The 15,032-nt window shown below is 41.4% G+C and overlaps 1 protein-coding gene across 4 annotated transcripts in view; it reads left to right on the top strand.

Moving 5' to 3' along the window:
- Window positions 1-7,829, top strand: part of PWWP2A (PWWP domain containing 2A) — a 37,587-nt gene extending 29,758 nt beyond the window's left edge. The window contains exons 3-5 of one of the 4 annotated variants that reach the window (XR_013966914.1): window positions 3,150-3,269; window positions 5,342-5,478; window positions 5,635-7,829. Coding sequence is in view for 3 of the 4 variants with exons in the window: in XM_080805061.1 (XP_080661187.1) it covers window positions 3,150-3,301 (152 nt within the window). In the remaining variant the exon portion in view is untranslated. Of the gene's footprint in view, window positions 1-3,149; window positions 3,461-5,341; window positions 5,479-5,634 lie in introns of those variants that run through there. The other 3 variants (XM_080805062.1, XM_080805064.1, XM_080805061.1) reach the window with 3 other exon arrangements.
- Window positions 7,830-15,032: the final 7,203 nt, after the last annotated feature.

The following is a 15,032-nucleotide window of genomic DNA, read 5'->3' on the forward strand; positions in this document are numbered from 1 at the left end:
AGGGGGGGGAAAGCAGGCTCCCCACCGAGCAGAGAACCCAATGCGGGGCTTGATTCCAGAACACTGGGAAGGCAGAGGCTTTAACACACTGAGGCACCTAGGCACCCCAATTCTTAAAAAAAAGAAAAAAAAAAGCTACTGAAAGAGCTTAGAAGGGATATAATTTTTCCCTTGTAAAACAGAGTTTTTTGCTTGCCTGGGGAGAATGTTTTTGGAGGAATGTCAAGGTTCTCCTGTTGAGTATAAAATATAGAAATGGATACTTAGGAGTATATAACTTGCCAGTGACCAGCAGTACTCCATACCAGGCTTTTATTGAACAAAGAATCTTTTTTTTTTTTTAAAGATTTTGTTTTTAAGTAATCTGTACACCCAATGTGGGGCTCAAAACTCACAACCTTGAGATCAAGAGTTGCATGCTCCATTGACTGATCCAGTCAGGCGCCCTGAGCAAAGAATCATTCTTTCTCACTTTTTAGGTACATGGTTGAAAGTACAGGGTCTTGAGCCAGATTTCTTCCTAGATTCAAGGGAAGACTTGGATCTGTGTCTTACAAGCTAGCTGTGTGATCTTGGGTTACTTCACTGTCATCCTCTGTGATATGGGGAAAATAATAGTAGCTCATAAGGTAATTGTGAGAACTTAAATATTTAAAGCAGTATATGCCTACTATAAGACCTAGAGAAATAACTTGCTACTGTTGCCACAACCAGCACTTTCTGTGTATGGCATAGGAATTTCATCCTGGTAGCTTTTGAAATTATCTTTGTGCAGCATATACTCTTTATGAATGAATGAAAAGTGTTATAATGTATTCTTATCTGAGATTACAATAATTGTAGTATGATTGTTCATAAATATCTAGAAGAATGCATTAACTTTACCCAGCATTTGTGGAGGGCACTGGGTTGGAGGTCATGGGGATTATAATGAAGGGAGAACTATATTCACCTATTTCAGCTCTTGCCTCATTCGTTTATGTATTGCATAAACTCCAATCTATTCCTCTACTGTTTCTATTCTCCCTTACGCCAAGCACAGGGTCTGACAAAGGAGAAATGATGTCTGCCTGTGAATGAATGAGGAAGAGTAACTGGTTTAGACCGTTAAGTACTAATTACCAGTTGCCATCCCAGAATTCTGTCTGGCTCATCCCACATCCTTTCAAGAGGCAGGAGATGTATCTGCACTGGTGGGGCTCAGTGGAGTGGAGGTCCCCTTAGGAGAGCTTTACAAAGGGATCAGAGGCACACAGCTATGCCTGTCAGTCTTTAAGTCGCATAAATTAGCTGATTTGTATAAATGCTGTATTCCCTTGGGATCCTGGTGTTTTCGTGTTTTTTTGCCAAATGGCAAAAAAATGGATATTAAGTTGAACATTCCTTTTTATTGTTTATTGCTACTGGTATGATTGAGTAGATTGTTTTCACTTTTTAGGAGGGAAATACACATTCTAAGGCCTTGATCTTTGTGCATTGTGGCCATATTTTCCAGAAGGTAGTCCTCTTTACCCATTGCTCATTTTTAGATGCTGTTGATTGCAAACATATGATTGCCACCCCCAGTTTAGCTTTTATCAAGGAATCCAGCAGGGAGGGGCATCTTGGTAGGCTGGGAAGAACTATTGAAACCTTATTAGAATAAGTGGTTAGAAAAATAGCACGAGCGCTAGAAAACCAGAATGAGAACAAGTTGCATGATACTACATTGTATTGAGGGAAAACTTAAGAGTGTTCAGCAAGATAACAGGTACATGTCTGTAATCTTATATAATCTTAACTCTTTAGTTTTTAATGCTGAACTTTGCTCTAAGAGCATGATCTTCTTCCTCTTTTTAAAGATTTATTTGTTTTTAAAGATTTTATTTAATTCAGAGCGAGAGAGAGAGCAAGTGAGCACAAGTTGGATGAGAGGCAGAGGGAGAAGCAGACTACCTGCTCAGCAGGGAGCCTGATGTGGAACTTGATTCCAGGACTCTGGGATCATTGCCTGAGCCAAAGGCAGCCGCTTAACTGATTGAGCCACCCAGGCCGCACCCTCCCCCTGCCCCAGAGGAGATTTAGAACGATTGTTGAAACCTAGCAAGTTTTACGTATGGAGGGAGAGGTTCAAAGTTAAATTGTTTCATGCACTCAGATTACTTTTTTTCCTTCTGTGATTGCTGCTGGGTTACAGTTAATAGTATATTTAAGTATGTAAGATTACTTACATAGTATATTTAAGTTTTCCCATGAACAAAAGGGTGAATAACCTCATTAAATCTCATTTAAGAAAATTGTTCTGAGTTAAAATTCAGAAGTAATTATTTTTATAGATCACGTGTATGAGATTTCTTTCTCAACGTCAGAAAAGCCTTTTAAAAAAGTTATGATTATATGTTACTGTTTTTGATGTACCTTAGTATTCTAAAAATAATTATTTCATTATAAGGACTAAAAATCCTCTAAATCAGTGATTCCAAAGTTGACTACCCTGATGTGAATTGTTTTCACTTAAAATAAGGGAGTAAGGAGACAAGCAAATACGTTAAAATTAAGGCTTAAAACAGCAATCCTTCATTTGAATTATTCTTTGTATTTGAATTCTCTGTTCTGAAAGCTCAAGTGAGAAAGCTTATCTCGTCAAGCTTATTTCAAGCAGGTACTGTCTCACACAGGAAGGTCAGGCCCTGAGTATTTGCAAAGGAGACAAGGATTCAGATAGTTTTTGGTCATTCTGCAAGATAGGGTCTTTGAGCTCATTGATGAAGTGACATGGACAAGGATGATAACTTCAGCCGTCGCCGTGTACTGAGAAGATCAGGACCACTCCAACCCTAGTTCAGTGGTAGGCTAGAAGGAATTTTTTAGCTGGAACATCATGTGGGAATTAGCATCTTAGTGTGGACCCCCCAAGGTGTTTTGCTGCTGAACTGACTTGTGCCAGAGAGTGCCCTCTCCTGGCCAACGCTGGTGTGCACACACCTCAAGTCTGTTCTCTTTTAGTAACTCAAGCTTCACTTTCTGTGAAGTCAGCAAGTTATCTGGAATACATTCATTATGAAATTTCAACTGCATTTTGGTCTTATTTTTAAAATTTTTTTGTAAATGGATTTAAAAGAACTCAAATGACTGCTCTACTTTTGTTAACTTGGTTTTTTCTACCATAGGTCTCAACAAATGGCAGCTATTACATCAGACAGTGACGAGTCCTGCTGCTCCCTTACAGTGTCTGACAGACCACTGTGGATTCAGACTGGGAGCATTGAAGTTAACAGTGAGACGGGCAGGTCTGTCTGTGTTAAGCCCTGCCACAAAGTGAAGAGGGCATCATGTCATCACTTAATCATTCTGAAGTAGATTAGGCTAGACCTAAAAGAATTCATTAGTTCTTTTTCTGTAGTTTTCATTGACCTTGGTAGCTGGGTGTACCTCATGTAGGTGACAATTTTAATGAGTGAAAATAACTTTCAATTGTGCTAAAAAGAAAAAAAAATAGTAGAGCTAGCCTCCTGTGAGCTTCTGTGAAATGAGTTTTTCCTAGGGTGCTAAAAGTTGGGTATCAGATTGTAGAACTATGTCAAATAGCAACTGAGTCTCCATGGGAAGTCAAATAGTGGATTTCTTTATCTTTTCACTATCTCAGTCTTTCTTTGTCACTTCTTAGTCATTCTTAATGTGTGTATATATAAGAATATATATATATCCATATGTGAATATATATATATTTTCTTAGTGAATTAACCTCAAAACCATTGTCATTTACATAAGAAAAGTCAAAACTCAGAGGGGCTGTAATCTTTTTCTTTAATAAAGTGCATTTATCGAGACCTCTTTGGATAGCACCTTAAAGGCTTATTTTGGGCTTTTACACTGATGGAAAGGCTTAAGGATTTCTGTTGTGCTGCTTTTGAACTTACGATCTCTTTTTGCTTCCTTGAATTAAGGCTATTTAACCCTGTGGTGTTTGCAGCTAGCGAAGAGCCACGATTGGGCCTTGACACTACACAGGAGCTGTAATTTGCAAGCTGGGTCAGAATGACACAGTTGGGATCAGAGATTGAGGCTGGGAGATTCTGGACTCTGAGCTGTACTGTAGGGATGGTACCTACCCTTATGATTTCTTGAGGGAATGGTGTTTTAGTTCTCTGTACCTCTCGCAGGAATAGTAAGACTTCCTTCAACCCTGGGCTTTCTTGTCCACTTGAATAGGCCTCACTAAGGTTGAAGCCAAATACTGAGTCATAAATAGAAAGAAATGGGATTATGTATGGGATTGGTTGTTAACCTTTTTTTTTTTCTTTCAGTTTACTTCCAAAGTTCTGTGTGGGTCTAAAGAGTATTATAATACTAGTTTTAAAAAGTAAACGTTTCTTAGTTTAATATCAAATTTAAAGGTGTTAAGCATTCTATTTCTTCAGAAGCAAAGACAATTCACCTTCTTTTCTGATGTGTGGGGTATTTACAGCTAGCTATTGCATGAGAAAAACATGGCAGAATGCCCCGTTACTATGTTTTATAGGCCTTGATCCAGTAAGTCAGGAAGGCAACCCAGGAAGCTAATAGAAGATCAAGAGTTCTAGCAAAGAATGGCAAAGACTTTTGAAATCTTTGGAAGTTAAATATTGGGAAGGACGGGGGTGGTTTTTCTTTTTCTGCATTCTGTGTTTGTCAGTTATTACTCCACTGAACACACCACAGATCTTTGGTTTAAAAATACATTTGACCAAAAAAATAATCATCATTCTCTCCATGATCACTTCTTTTAGAATTTAAACTCTTATTGGCACTTAGTTTACTGGGTCTGAGAGGCATTAACCAAGGATGATAGAGGATTGCAGTGGGGTTCTTACCACTTGGTATTAAAGGGAAGTCGATAATGCTGGGCAGAAATTCCGGTCATGCTGTCTGGCAGTAATTTTTCTAAGCCTTGTCCTCTATAAATGTTTTGCTCAGTCTTGCTTCTTGTTGGAGGTATGGTAAAGAGAGCCTCTGTTCCTGATCTGGTGTGCTGGTGTAATAAGGGACAACATTGGTCAGTCTAGTGTACAGAAGTTGTCTTCGAGTAGCAACATGGTGCTCTGGATGCCTTCTGGTGTATCTACCTTGGGGAAGGCACCCTCCACCCCCCCGTTTGCTCTTTGTACATATGCAGACGGTACAGTCAGCAGCTGACCCGTGCCTGGCTTGGTTTCATATGTGAATCGGCTTCAGCCTGTGGGCAACCTGTGCCTGGAAGGCCACTGGCGCTTCAGAGCGGCCCTTGGCAGTGGCACGGACTTCCAGAGGTGAATGTGGGTGCCGGGGCGGAAGGGGGTGGGCAGCATAGAGACCGAAGCTAAACGTCCCCTCCCCTCACTAGGCAAATCTTCATCAACAAGGATTTTTAAAAACCTCAAGTGCAGCTTGACTCTGTGAAGGTGACAACAGTTTTATGGTGGAATTTGGCCAGTTGTACGTTGGAAATAAAATGAATGCTTCTGCTGGTCTAGAGTGGAAGTAAGTTGTCTTTTTAAATGTTGGTTAAGTTTAGCTGATTTTAAGAAACAAGTGTGACCCCATAAATAGGGCTGAATTTAAAGAACGAGGACATCATTTTTCTCTTATTTACTTGTGCTTAACTACATTTTCTTCCTTTTCTTTACTGTATTTCAGCACAAAGACATTAGCAGGCTGCTGGTTTCATGGACCGATCCCATAATGACACCACACCAGAGCATCAGGACTGAATGACATTGGAGACTCAGATTTTTAAAGCTGCACTAAGAAGTAAATGTTAAGGCAGTGGTTAAAACCAACAGTCTATAAAGGGGCACTTGCAAATTTTGCTATATGAAACCGAAGAAAAGGTATTAGGGGAATATTTTATAAAAAAATAAACTATTGCAATAAGTTATGCATGAGAGGAGGAGAAAAGTGATACGAAACACACAGAGAACTCACTTGAATCTTACGTATCAAGAATCACTGACCGTAACTTTTTCTGAATGTGAAGTTCTTTTCAGTACAGTTTGGACAGGCCTAAAAGGCATGGGATGATGACAGAGATGCTGAATTATTTTTTAAACTAAAATTTTGTGCTTTCTCCAAGGTTTTGTTAATCCATTTAGATATGAGCAAAGGCATTTCTAAGATGGCTGTCCTGTGAACACAGCAAGTGTCACAGCTTCCAGGCAAGGCCAAGGTCTCCTTCAGGGTACCAGTGGAAACAACAGGAAAGATTTTCTAACATCCTACTAAAAGGATGGCGAAGTGCCCTGCCCCACCCCGCAAAGAGAATTTGGATCTTTTCTTTCTTCAATAAAACAGGGCTGTATTATCTTGAATATACGTTTGCTTGTTAGAACATATTAAGATGTATTTATTTGCCACCAGTATTTAACATTTTGTGCACATTTTCATAACTGCATTCTTACCTTTTAAATTCTGACTCAAAGTGGATAGGCTAGTGTTGACCTTAGAGTGAAAATATGTACTCTAAGAGCTAGTTCTTAATTCTGCTGTGGTGGAAAGGCTTTTTTCCTGAATTTTGATGTGGACCTCTCTCATGGAGAGCCCTTCCTTCCAACTGCAAGATATCCTCCCAGGTGTCAGGTGGGACTTGATCCTGGGAACAAGCAGTAGGAACAGACCCATAAAGAGCTTTCATGCATGGAACATGAATTCTTATTAATGGAGACCATAATGTTTTTCTTGTCTTTGGAAAATACATATTATGAAAAACCTTAATTTTTCTTTTTAATGAATGGAAAAACTTTCATGAGGAAAACAGATGGACCTATTAGTACTACATTTTTAAGGCATTTTATATTTGATGTTGCCGTACTTTTAATAAAACTGAAGTTTTTTAGTGGCAATACGGATTTATTTTTTAAACCAGAAAGATAGACCATATTGACTACTTAATACAAAAAAGGGGGGGAAATGCCAAAAAATAAAATACAAAATTCATTTGAAGCAACATAACAGATAACTGAGCATTTGGCTCAAATTATCTGTTAACTTTCCATAATCTTACTGTATAGGTTTGACCCACACTCAGGATTAAGAAAAGGTTCTGAGTGAGAGTTGGAGAACATCTGATACACCTGAGTAGGACTTGTTTTACAACTCAAGAAGAAAAGGAAGACAGTCTTCTAGTGAGCTTAATACAAATTCTAATTACACGGCAAGTAATTAAAAGTTTGGAGGACATTCTAAAGTCTTTTGGGAAATCTTCATGAAGTCATTATACACATTTGTTCAAATCTGAAAAAGTCAGCTCAGGAACTGGAGCTGCAGGGAGCTCTAAAGATTACGTGTAGCTCTGTGGCCCCGTCTTCTTCACGGCCCTAGGGCTTAGGCTGGAGTCCATCTTGTTCTTTCTGAGATCGAACACCAGCAGTACCTTTCAGGCTCACTTCAAGAATCATGTAACTCCACACCATGGTGACTGTACAATAACGAAGCTTTAGGATTCTTTGCGCAGTGATGGAAATGACCGAGAAATAAAAATACAAAGGCAAAACCTGATCTCTCCCAATTCTTTTATCTAAATATTTTTTCTCATGACAAAATTCTCAAAGGTGTTTTGTTACAAACCATGTTTTCGTTTTGTAATAAATGAAATTTGGTGGTATTTAAGACCTAGACATACCATGTTGCTGTTTCACTTTTCATTGCTTTAGTTGCTTAATATTTAAGCTTTTGCTCCATGCTACCTTTGTCTGTATTTCAAATCTTCACAAGCCTATTTCATTTTGTAGACTTGAATGACAAAAGTTGTTTCTCATCTAAAGTATGCTAAGACTTAAATGTTAAAGAATGTTGTGTAACATTTACCCAATAAAGTCTTGATTTTTTAAAATTTAGTTATTTAAAAACTTTTTTGTTTACTTTTTAGGAGTTAGGTTTTAGAGCTTATTATTTTTTAACTATTAAGTTTCAGTCACTAGTTCTTTAGGGAGTTGCTGTAAGTAACATTGTTTCCTTTGGAGAACAGCCTGTTTTTCTTTAATCCTTGGAAGATTTTTTAGGGGACCCTCTACGATCAAGGAGTAGAGGAATGGTGAAGAGTTTAATTAGGATCTTGTGCATAACATGAGTGTTTTCTGATGGAAACAAATAAGTTACCCTTCAGAGCTGGATGTAATTGAGCAAATATCTACTGGTATGTTTGTTTCAATTTTTAAGACGTTCTGCCCTTACAGATAAATGGTTGCTTCTTTAAAAGCCCAGCATGTCCGATGTGTTTGACCAGAAACACTACTATCAGGAAAAAATGAGCCTCTTAAAACCTACCAGACAGCTGAGATTTTTTTTAGACTGACCCCAAAACTTAACGTTAGTGTGCTTCCCCCACACTCCCATTTGAGTAAAGCAGTTCTTTCGAAGGCTGCCTCTTACTCCAGAGTATACATGGAGTCTTTATTCTCTCAAACATTTCCCATTTCAGTTTATCTAAATGAGTATAAAAAGGAGGCCATTGGAGTCTGGCTCTGTTAGTATCCTTTTCCCCCTCAGGCTTCCTAGTAATGAAAATGGAACTAGAGAGAACCAAGGTAAATGACATGCACATTATCCAGAAGGCCGCCACAGGACATCCACCCTGCCTCAGTACACTCCTGATTGTGTTGCATGCGTGTGTCCCATGATTACAGACACACCTAACAGGAGAGGGGATGAGGGATGAGACCCATGGCTACAACTTGGGATCTTTCTGGTGCTATCTTCATGTAAGAAAATCTAAGTTTGGATTCATGCCCTGAAATCATTTATGGAATGTGTACCAGTAACTTCCTGGACTATAGAAAAAAGTAAGCTGTTTTCCTTTTATACCTGATAACTCATTTCTCCTCTCTCAAGTAATGACTGATTCTTCCCTCAGTGCTTTGAGCAGAGCACACTGTGTTATCTTTAAGCACACCTTCTCTAGTGATGAACATCACAATGAGATTTCATGGTCTAACAAGTCCTTTGCTGATATCAAGAAGGTAATGAACCTGGAATGAAAGAATATACTTCAGGAATACTGTGCCAGAGGAAGAAAGAGCTGGCCAAACGCCGTGGCTAGGTCACTGAATGCTTCTAGGATTAGCCCATTCCTGATTTCCTTATGAGGCACATTCGTCCAGGCAACCTAACACAAAGGAAGCCAAGTTGAGCTGCTGATATTAAAAGCAGGATGTTTCTATACAAAACGACCTGCTTCTACGGACATGGATTCTAACCTAAGTTCTACCAGTTACCTTCCTGACACAATCACACAGCCACACTGGCCCAAGACAGGGAAGATGGAATTTTTGTACCTTAAGTGAAATGGTCTAATCTTATGTTTCTGAATTCTGTCTATAAGCTCAGTGCCCACTTCCTGTGGATCCTGAGTGGACAGCTCAGACCTGTGATCCAAAGAAGGTGAACTCTATCAGCAGTGTGAAGTACCCTGAGTAAAGGAGTGCCTGCTGTGTCAGTGTTCCAGAAAAGCACAGCCAGGGGCTTCAGTAAGACACAAAGCAACCTTGCAGAAGACGGAGGGAGGGGATCCTTCACAGGTTTAAACACAGCTTTTTTACACCCGTGGAAAACAAGGCAGGCTGGAAACACTTTTGTAGCAGGAGCTGAAGCTCTAACTCTTGGTTTCTGATGCCAACTCTGCCAATGGCAAGGTCTAATCCGTGTCACACAGCCCCAGGAAACTACCTTATCTTTCCTCCCACTTAACTTTACGAAGCAAAGTTACAAACAGCGCATTCTATTTTGGGGTAGTCAAACTATCCCTATAAAATAATGTGGACTTGAGACCAACTACCAGAGACCGTCCACTAAAGCCTACATTCTTTAAAAATGTAAACCATTCTCCCCACTTCGCTCCATTCCCTGTCTTCTCATTCCTGGCTTCCTTGAGGATTTCTGTTTTTAGTCTGTTTGAAGACTTGACTGTGTGGATTTCAGAGTTGCCACACTTGGGGAGTTGGAGGGCCTGGGATGCTCAGGCGGTACGAGGTGGCAGCCTAGTGAGTCCAGGTGCTTGAGGCAGAATTCCCACCTGGTGCGCTGTATTAGCAAGCTAGAGCGCTAGGAGCTGGGACTGAATCATGGCCCTAAATCATTAGCTATGGGCTTCCTTGGCAGCGGGAGAGCAGGCCATGCCGTGCTTTAGCTGAGAGGGAAATGTGAGCTTCCAGTTTCCCCTTGAGTGAGAGGGAAAAGAAGGTAGAGTCGTATTTCTACTTCTGGCTGGCAGAACTTAACTCCTACGGGATGGAGCTGATTCCTAGTTTGCAGGCCTCAGAAGATTAGAAAATTAGAAGATGGCGATATTCTTATTACAGAGTATTCCAAACATTTGTAAAGGGACTGGTAGAACCAACGAACCCCGTGTATCCACCCTAGCTTCACCAATGACCAGCCTGCAGCCAAGAAGACTGAAATGTTTAGTGCTCTGAAATACGAGGCCATCCTCAGAGTTTCCATAAACTCATGTTACTGGTTTCTCTGATCGTCCCTTGAAGGGTTTGAAGCAACTGTTCTGAGGCTCTGGGGTGATTGTAGCCCCATCTCTTGGGCTGGCTGGTGGCAAGTAATCCATTTCTCATTATCAGGAGCGTCAATGGGCTTGGTCTAGTGTGGACTCAGGGCAGCTCTTCACAGACAGAAGGAAGCAACTGGAAATTACCACCTCCCTTTTCGGTACAGTTCCCTGAAGGCACAGATTTCTTCGCTGTGCATATACTTCCTCCTTAAAAGGAAAGGAAGGTGACAGAAGGACTAGGCTTGTTACTACCGTGGCACAGAGGAGGCAGGCAGAAAAGGAGCAGACCCATCTCACCAAAATTGCTCCAGGACTTTACTAGGGTTTAGGGGTATGTATCAAGCACACAGTGCACACTGACAGAAGTATCAGAGAAGAGTTCAAGGCCGTAAGAAATAAGGGAGGGATGAGGTGAAAGGCAGAATCACGGAAGTGATCACAGCAATAGGAGCATAGAACAAAGGTAACCGGGCTGGCAGTGACCCCTGCCTACAGGCCCACAGGCTGCATCCAAAACACTGAGCTCCCACGGCTCAGTGCTGCCTTTCCCGCCAACAGTGAGCTTAAGGAAGAAGTCAGATACCAGAGTAAGAGGGTCAGAGGCTTAAGTCACTGATTTTTCTGTCCTAGGTGGTTTCTCAGATTGGCACTCTTGGTCTTAGAGGGTTTACTGGACGTTCCCTTTAAAGATCTTTCTTAAGGAGATTAAAGCAGCCATTCACTTGCACAGCTATTCCCTTCGTCCTTGGTCTCCTATCAACGCCTTCCTCTTTGACATTCCAACTTTGGCTAACCCGGAGTCATAAAAGAAGGATTTGCTGGTCTGGTTAGCTCTTAGGATCAGACAGACAACCCTTGCAAGTGCATCTTCCAATCAGGTTTGCGTTTAATACCTGCTGCCAGTTTCCCATCCCAGGGCAGTCTATTCAGACCGTGAAATGCCTCCAGAATGTCCCTGTCTGGTCTTCCTAAATCAGTCTGAATTCCAGCATGACAGCTGTGTGAAACGTAATTCAGCAATAGTCTTAGAGGCCAGCTCAGGGATCCACGGAGCACCAGAAATAATCACCAGGCCCACTAATCCTTCCAAAAGCAGTTCCCTACCTTCAAGGACACAAAATGTTGCAGGAAATAGGACTTTTGTCATAGACTAAACAAACATTCATGCCTTTGACTATACCTGAGTAACTCTGAAGGTCCAGTGTGTGAGGTCTTGTCATTTTACTGAAGCTCAAATGTAGGCCCAATGCCACGATGTTCAGGTCATTAGCTAGTAGGCTCGGCCACTCCCCAGCCTCCACACGTCAGCATGGTGTAATAGCCTCTATCCCTACAAGCACAACAACTTGTAATCAAGATAAGGCATTCTGCGGGGCGGAACAAGGAACAAAAGGATACTGGGGAAGAACCCAGGGGTAGTGCCTGTGATGGAAGGCAAACCTGTATGGAAAGTAGTCTTCTTGGAAAAAGAAGGGGATCTTAAGAACAGAATTTAACCATAATTCAAATCCGTGATGTGAGGAAAAGGAACTAATCCACAGTGTCCTCCCCATAGAAAAAGCAGATGAGTAGGACTTTGTTGCAGAAATAGTCCCAGTTTCCCAGGTGAACCTTCTGCAGGAGGCTCCAGTGAAGGGAGTCGCTCATGTGGAAATCGGAAGGTTACTTAAGACACAGGTGGAGATACAGAGAACACAAGATTCAGTGGAAACGTGATCTGGGAAAAGGTGCAGAGGCTGAAAGGAGAGGACAAGGTGGGGATTCCTGGAAGTCTCAAGATAAATCCTTGCAGATATCTAAGATGCAAAAATGAAAATTTAAAGATGAGGAGACGTAGGCTTAAGAGCCAGGTCGAGTGCTCGATACCTGAGGGAATTCTACATGGCGGCACATGATGGGCTCGATTGGTTTAAAGTGATTTTCTTTACAAAGTGTCTTTTTAAGCTTCATGTTTACAAAGTACTGGATTCACTATTAAGAAATCCTAGCAGAGCCCTCTCAATTAGCCAGGACTTCACACCTACCCAAATAAAAACACTACTATAGACACTTAACTGGGACCCTAAACTGCAGGGTGTTGAGGCCATTCTGGGCAATACACAGGGAAGTCTAGATCAATCTCCTGGTCTTGACTACGTGAAACCCAGCTGTTGTCTTGCACTGCCTCCCACCACATTCTTTGGAAGGTGAAAAAATAGCACATAAACCTTCTAAGCTGACATTTGAATCACTTGCTGGGTCTTGAAAATTTGAGGAAAATGCCTAGTTTCTACTTACCTTGAGATAACAGATAATTATTAACAAAGGAGACATTTTAAAAAACCAGGGGCTGATCATAGTGTACAGAATCTGGAGACTTCTGGATAGTGATGGTTATTCACACGAGAACACTTCCTGTAGAATGCCTTTAATACCAATTTACTAGGTTTCTGGTAGAGGGGTAGGTGTTGGTGCTAAGAACATAAATATGGCCCTTACCTTCTAGGAGCTCAGGGAGGCAGACAGGGAATAGTAGATCATAGTAATTAAATAAAATGTGTCTTATAGTCTTCAAGGAAATTCTAGAAGGTGATCCAAAATTATTTTGATCCACTGCAATATTGTTGGAGTAAGAACATATACAATATTAAACATTTCTATTCCATTCATTCTATTGTCAAACAGATTTGCAAGTAGAGAAGTAACTGTGGTTGATTTAAAAAAAAAAACCAAAACAACATTCTTTGGCTTAAGAGAATTAAGAAATTCACAATTAATAAAATTAAGAAAATTCACATCTAGTTAGATTCCCTTCCTTTCCTTTCCAGATGCATTAGTTGGCCCACAGTGAGATTTCAGGGTGGTGGTGATGGAGGTCGTGGTGGAGAAGGTGGAGGAGAAGGGAGAGGAAGAAGGCGAAGGCCTGAGAAGCAAAACATCTGGAGTCCGCAGCAAGGGTAGTGTCTTATAGCGGGCTAAAGGTAGGCAAACACGTCTATCTCCCCACTCCCTGGAGGTCTCCCCACTCCCTGGAGGGTCAGAGAGGTGCTCAGGGATCTCAGCCTCTGCCTTTGCCGAGTTTCAGCCATTACACTTTAAAGTCACAATCTGACAAAGTAGCTCTCAAAATGTGGTCTGAGGGCCGCGTTTGGCTCAGTCAGTACAGCACGTGACTCTTGATCTTGAGGTCAAGAGTTCAAGCCCCACATTGGGTGTAGAGCTGATATCAAGAAAAACAAACAAACAAGTGGGCTGAGGCTTCTCAGGAGTTCCTGAGACCCTTTCAGGTCTCCACAGGGTCAAAGCTTTTTTTGTGACAATACTAAGGGGGCATCTGCTTTTCTCACTGTCCTGCTGTCACGGGTATGTGCAGTGTAGGACTTTCCAGACTCTGGGATGTGATACCGTAACAACCTGAGTGCAGAAAGATCTGAGAATCTTGCTATATTCTATAAACCCACGTATGAAAAGGATTTGCAAAAATGTAGAATAATATTGTTCCTCTTACTGAAATGTTTTTGTTTTTGGAGATATTTTTCTAAAAAATATTTATACTAACAGGAAATGTATTTATTATTTTTAAAGGAATTAAATATTTAAGAGAATCTGTTTTAATTTCTCACCTGGTCGACATCAATGGATATAATCCACATAAACCAAAAAAAAACACTGTTTAGACTTTCTTGAGCGTGAAGGGGTCCCTGGAGCGGGGGGTGAGTGGGGGGAGGAAGAGCTGGGAGCTCTGGCACCGCCTGCCGCACGGAAGGCCCTCACTGCCGAGGATCTGGCAACTTCTGTGATTTCACATGCACGGTTAAAAAACCGTGATTATTAGATGCCAGACTTACCACAAAGATAGCAAAGCAAAAGTAACCACGCTCTTTCTCCCTCTCCTTTACCCCTTGTTAACTCCACAAAGAATTTCGTTTTCACAATCTGGACGACAGGCTCAGGGTATCACAGTTAGGACTGCACGTCGTTCTGCTACCTGCCGACACTTGCGAAGGGGCTTCGAGGCACAGATCAAAGCAGCACTGCGTGCTTCCCGCTGGGAGGAGGCCACTGCAGCGTTCCTTGCACAATGAGACGGGCACTTCCTTTCTAAGATGAAACCTGCACGTCACTGCCTTTGACATTCAAACCAGAGCAACGGGAAGTTTCTCACCAGAAATCATCTATGACTAGGAAAAAACCTCAACCTCCCTTTGAAACCTCTGGGTTTGTGTAGCCTAAATGATGACGGTTTGTTCTGGATTTTACATACCACCCTACCTGAAGGAAGCTATTTTAGGTTGACACTGTTAAGACTGATTCTTGGGCAAAAACACTCACTTCATAATGATCTGCACAAACCTGAAGAGGCCCAAGACAGTCTGTGAGATGGAGTTTCTTCTGCATTCTAGTATGCAGTAGAATGGTCACTTCTTCAAGATCATCTTCGAGGTGGCAACCAAGACTTTGGGCAGATTTGTGGACTCCAGTAACACTCAGCAACACTGCTCTCGAAGCCAGAGAAGCCTTCTGCTTTAGCTGTCGTTATGGGGACAAAATTCACAAGCCAGCT

The sequence above is a fragment of the Martes martes genome (genome assembly GCF_963455335.1).
Source record: "Martes martes genome assembly, chromosome: 5".
Classification (NCBI taxonomy): Eukaryota; Metazoa; Chordata; class Mammalia; order Carnivora; family Mustelidae; genus Martes; species Martes martes.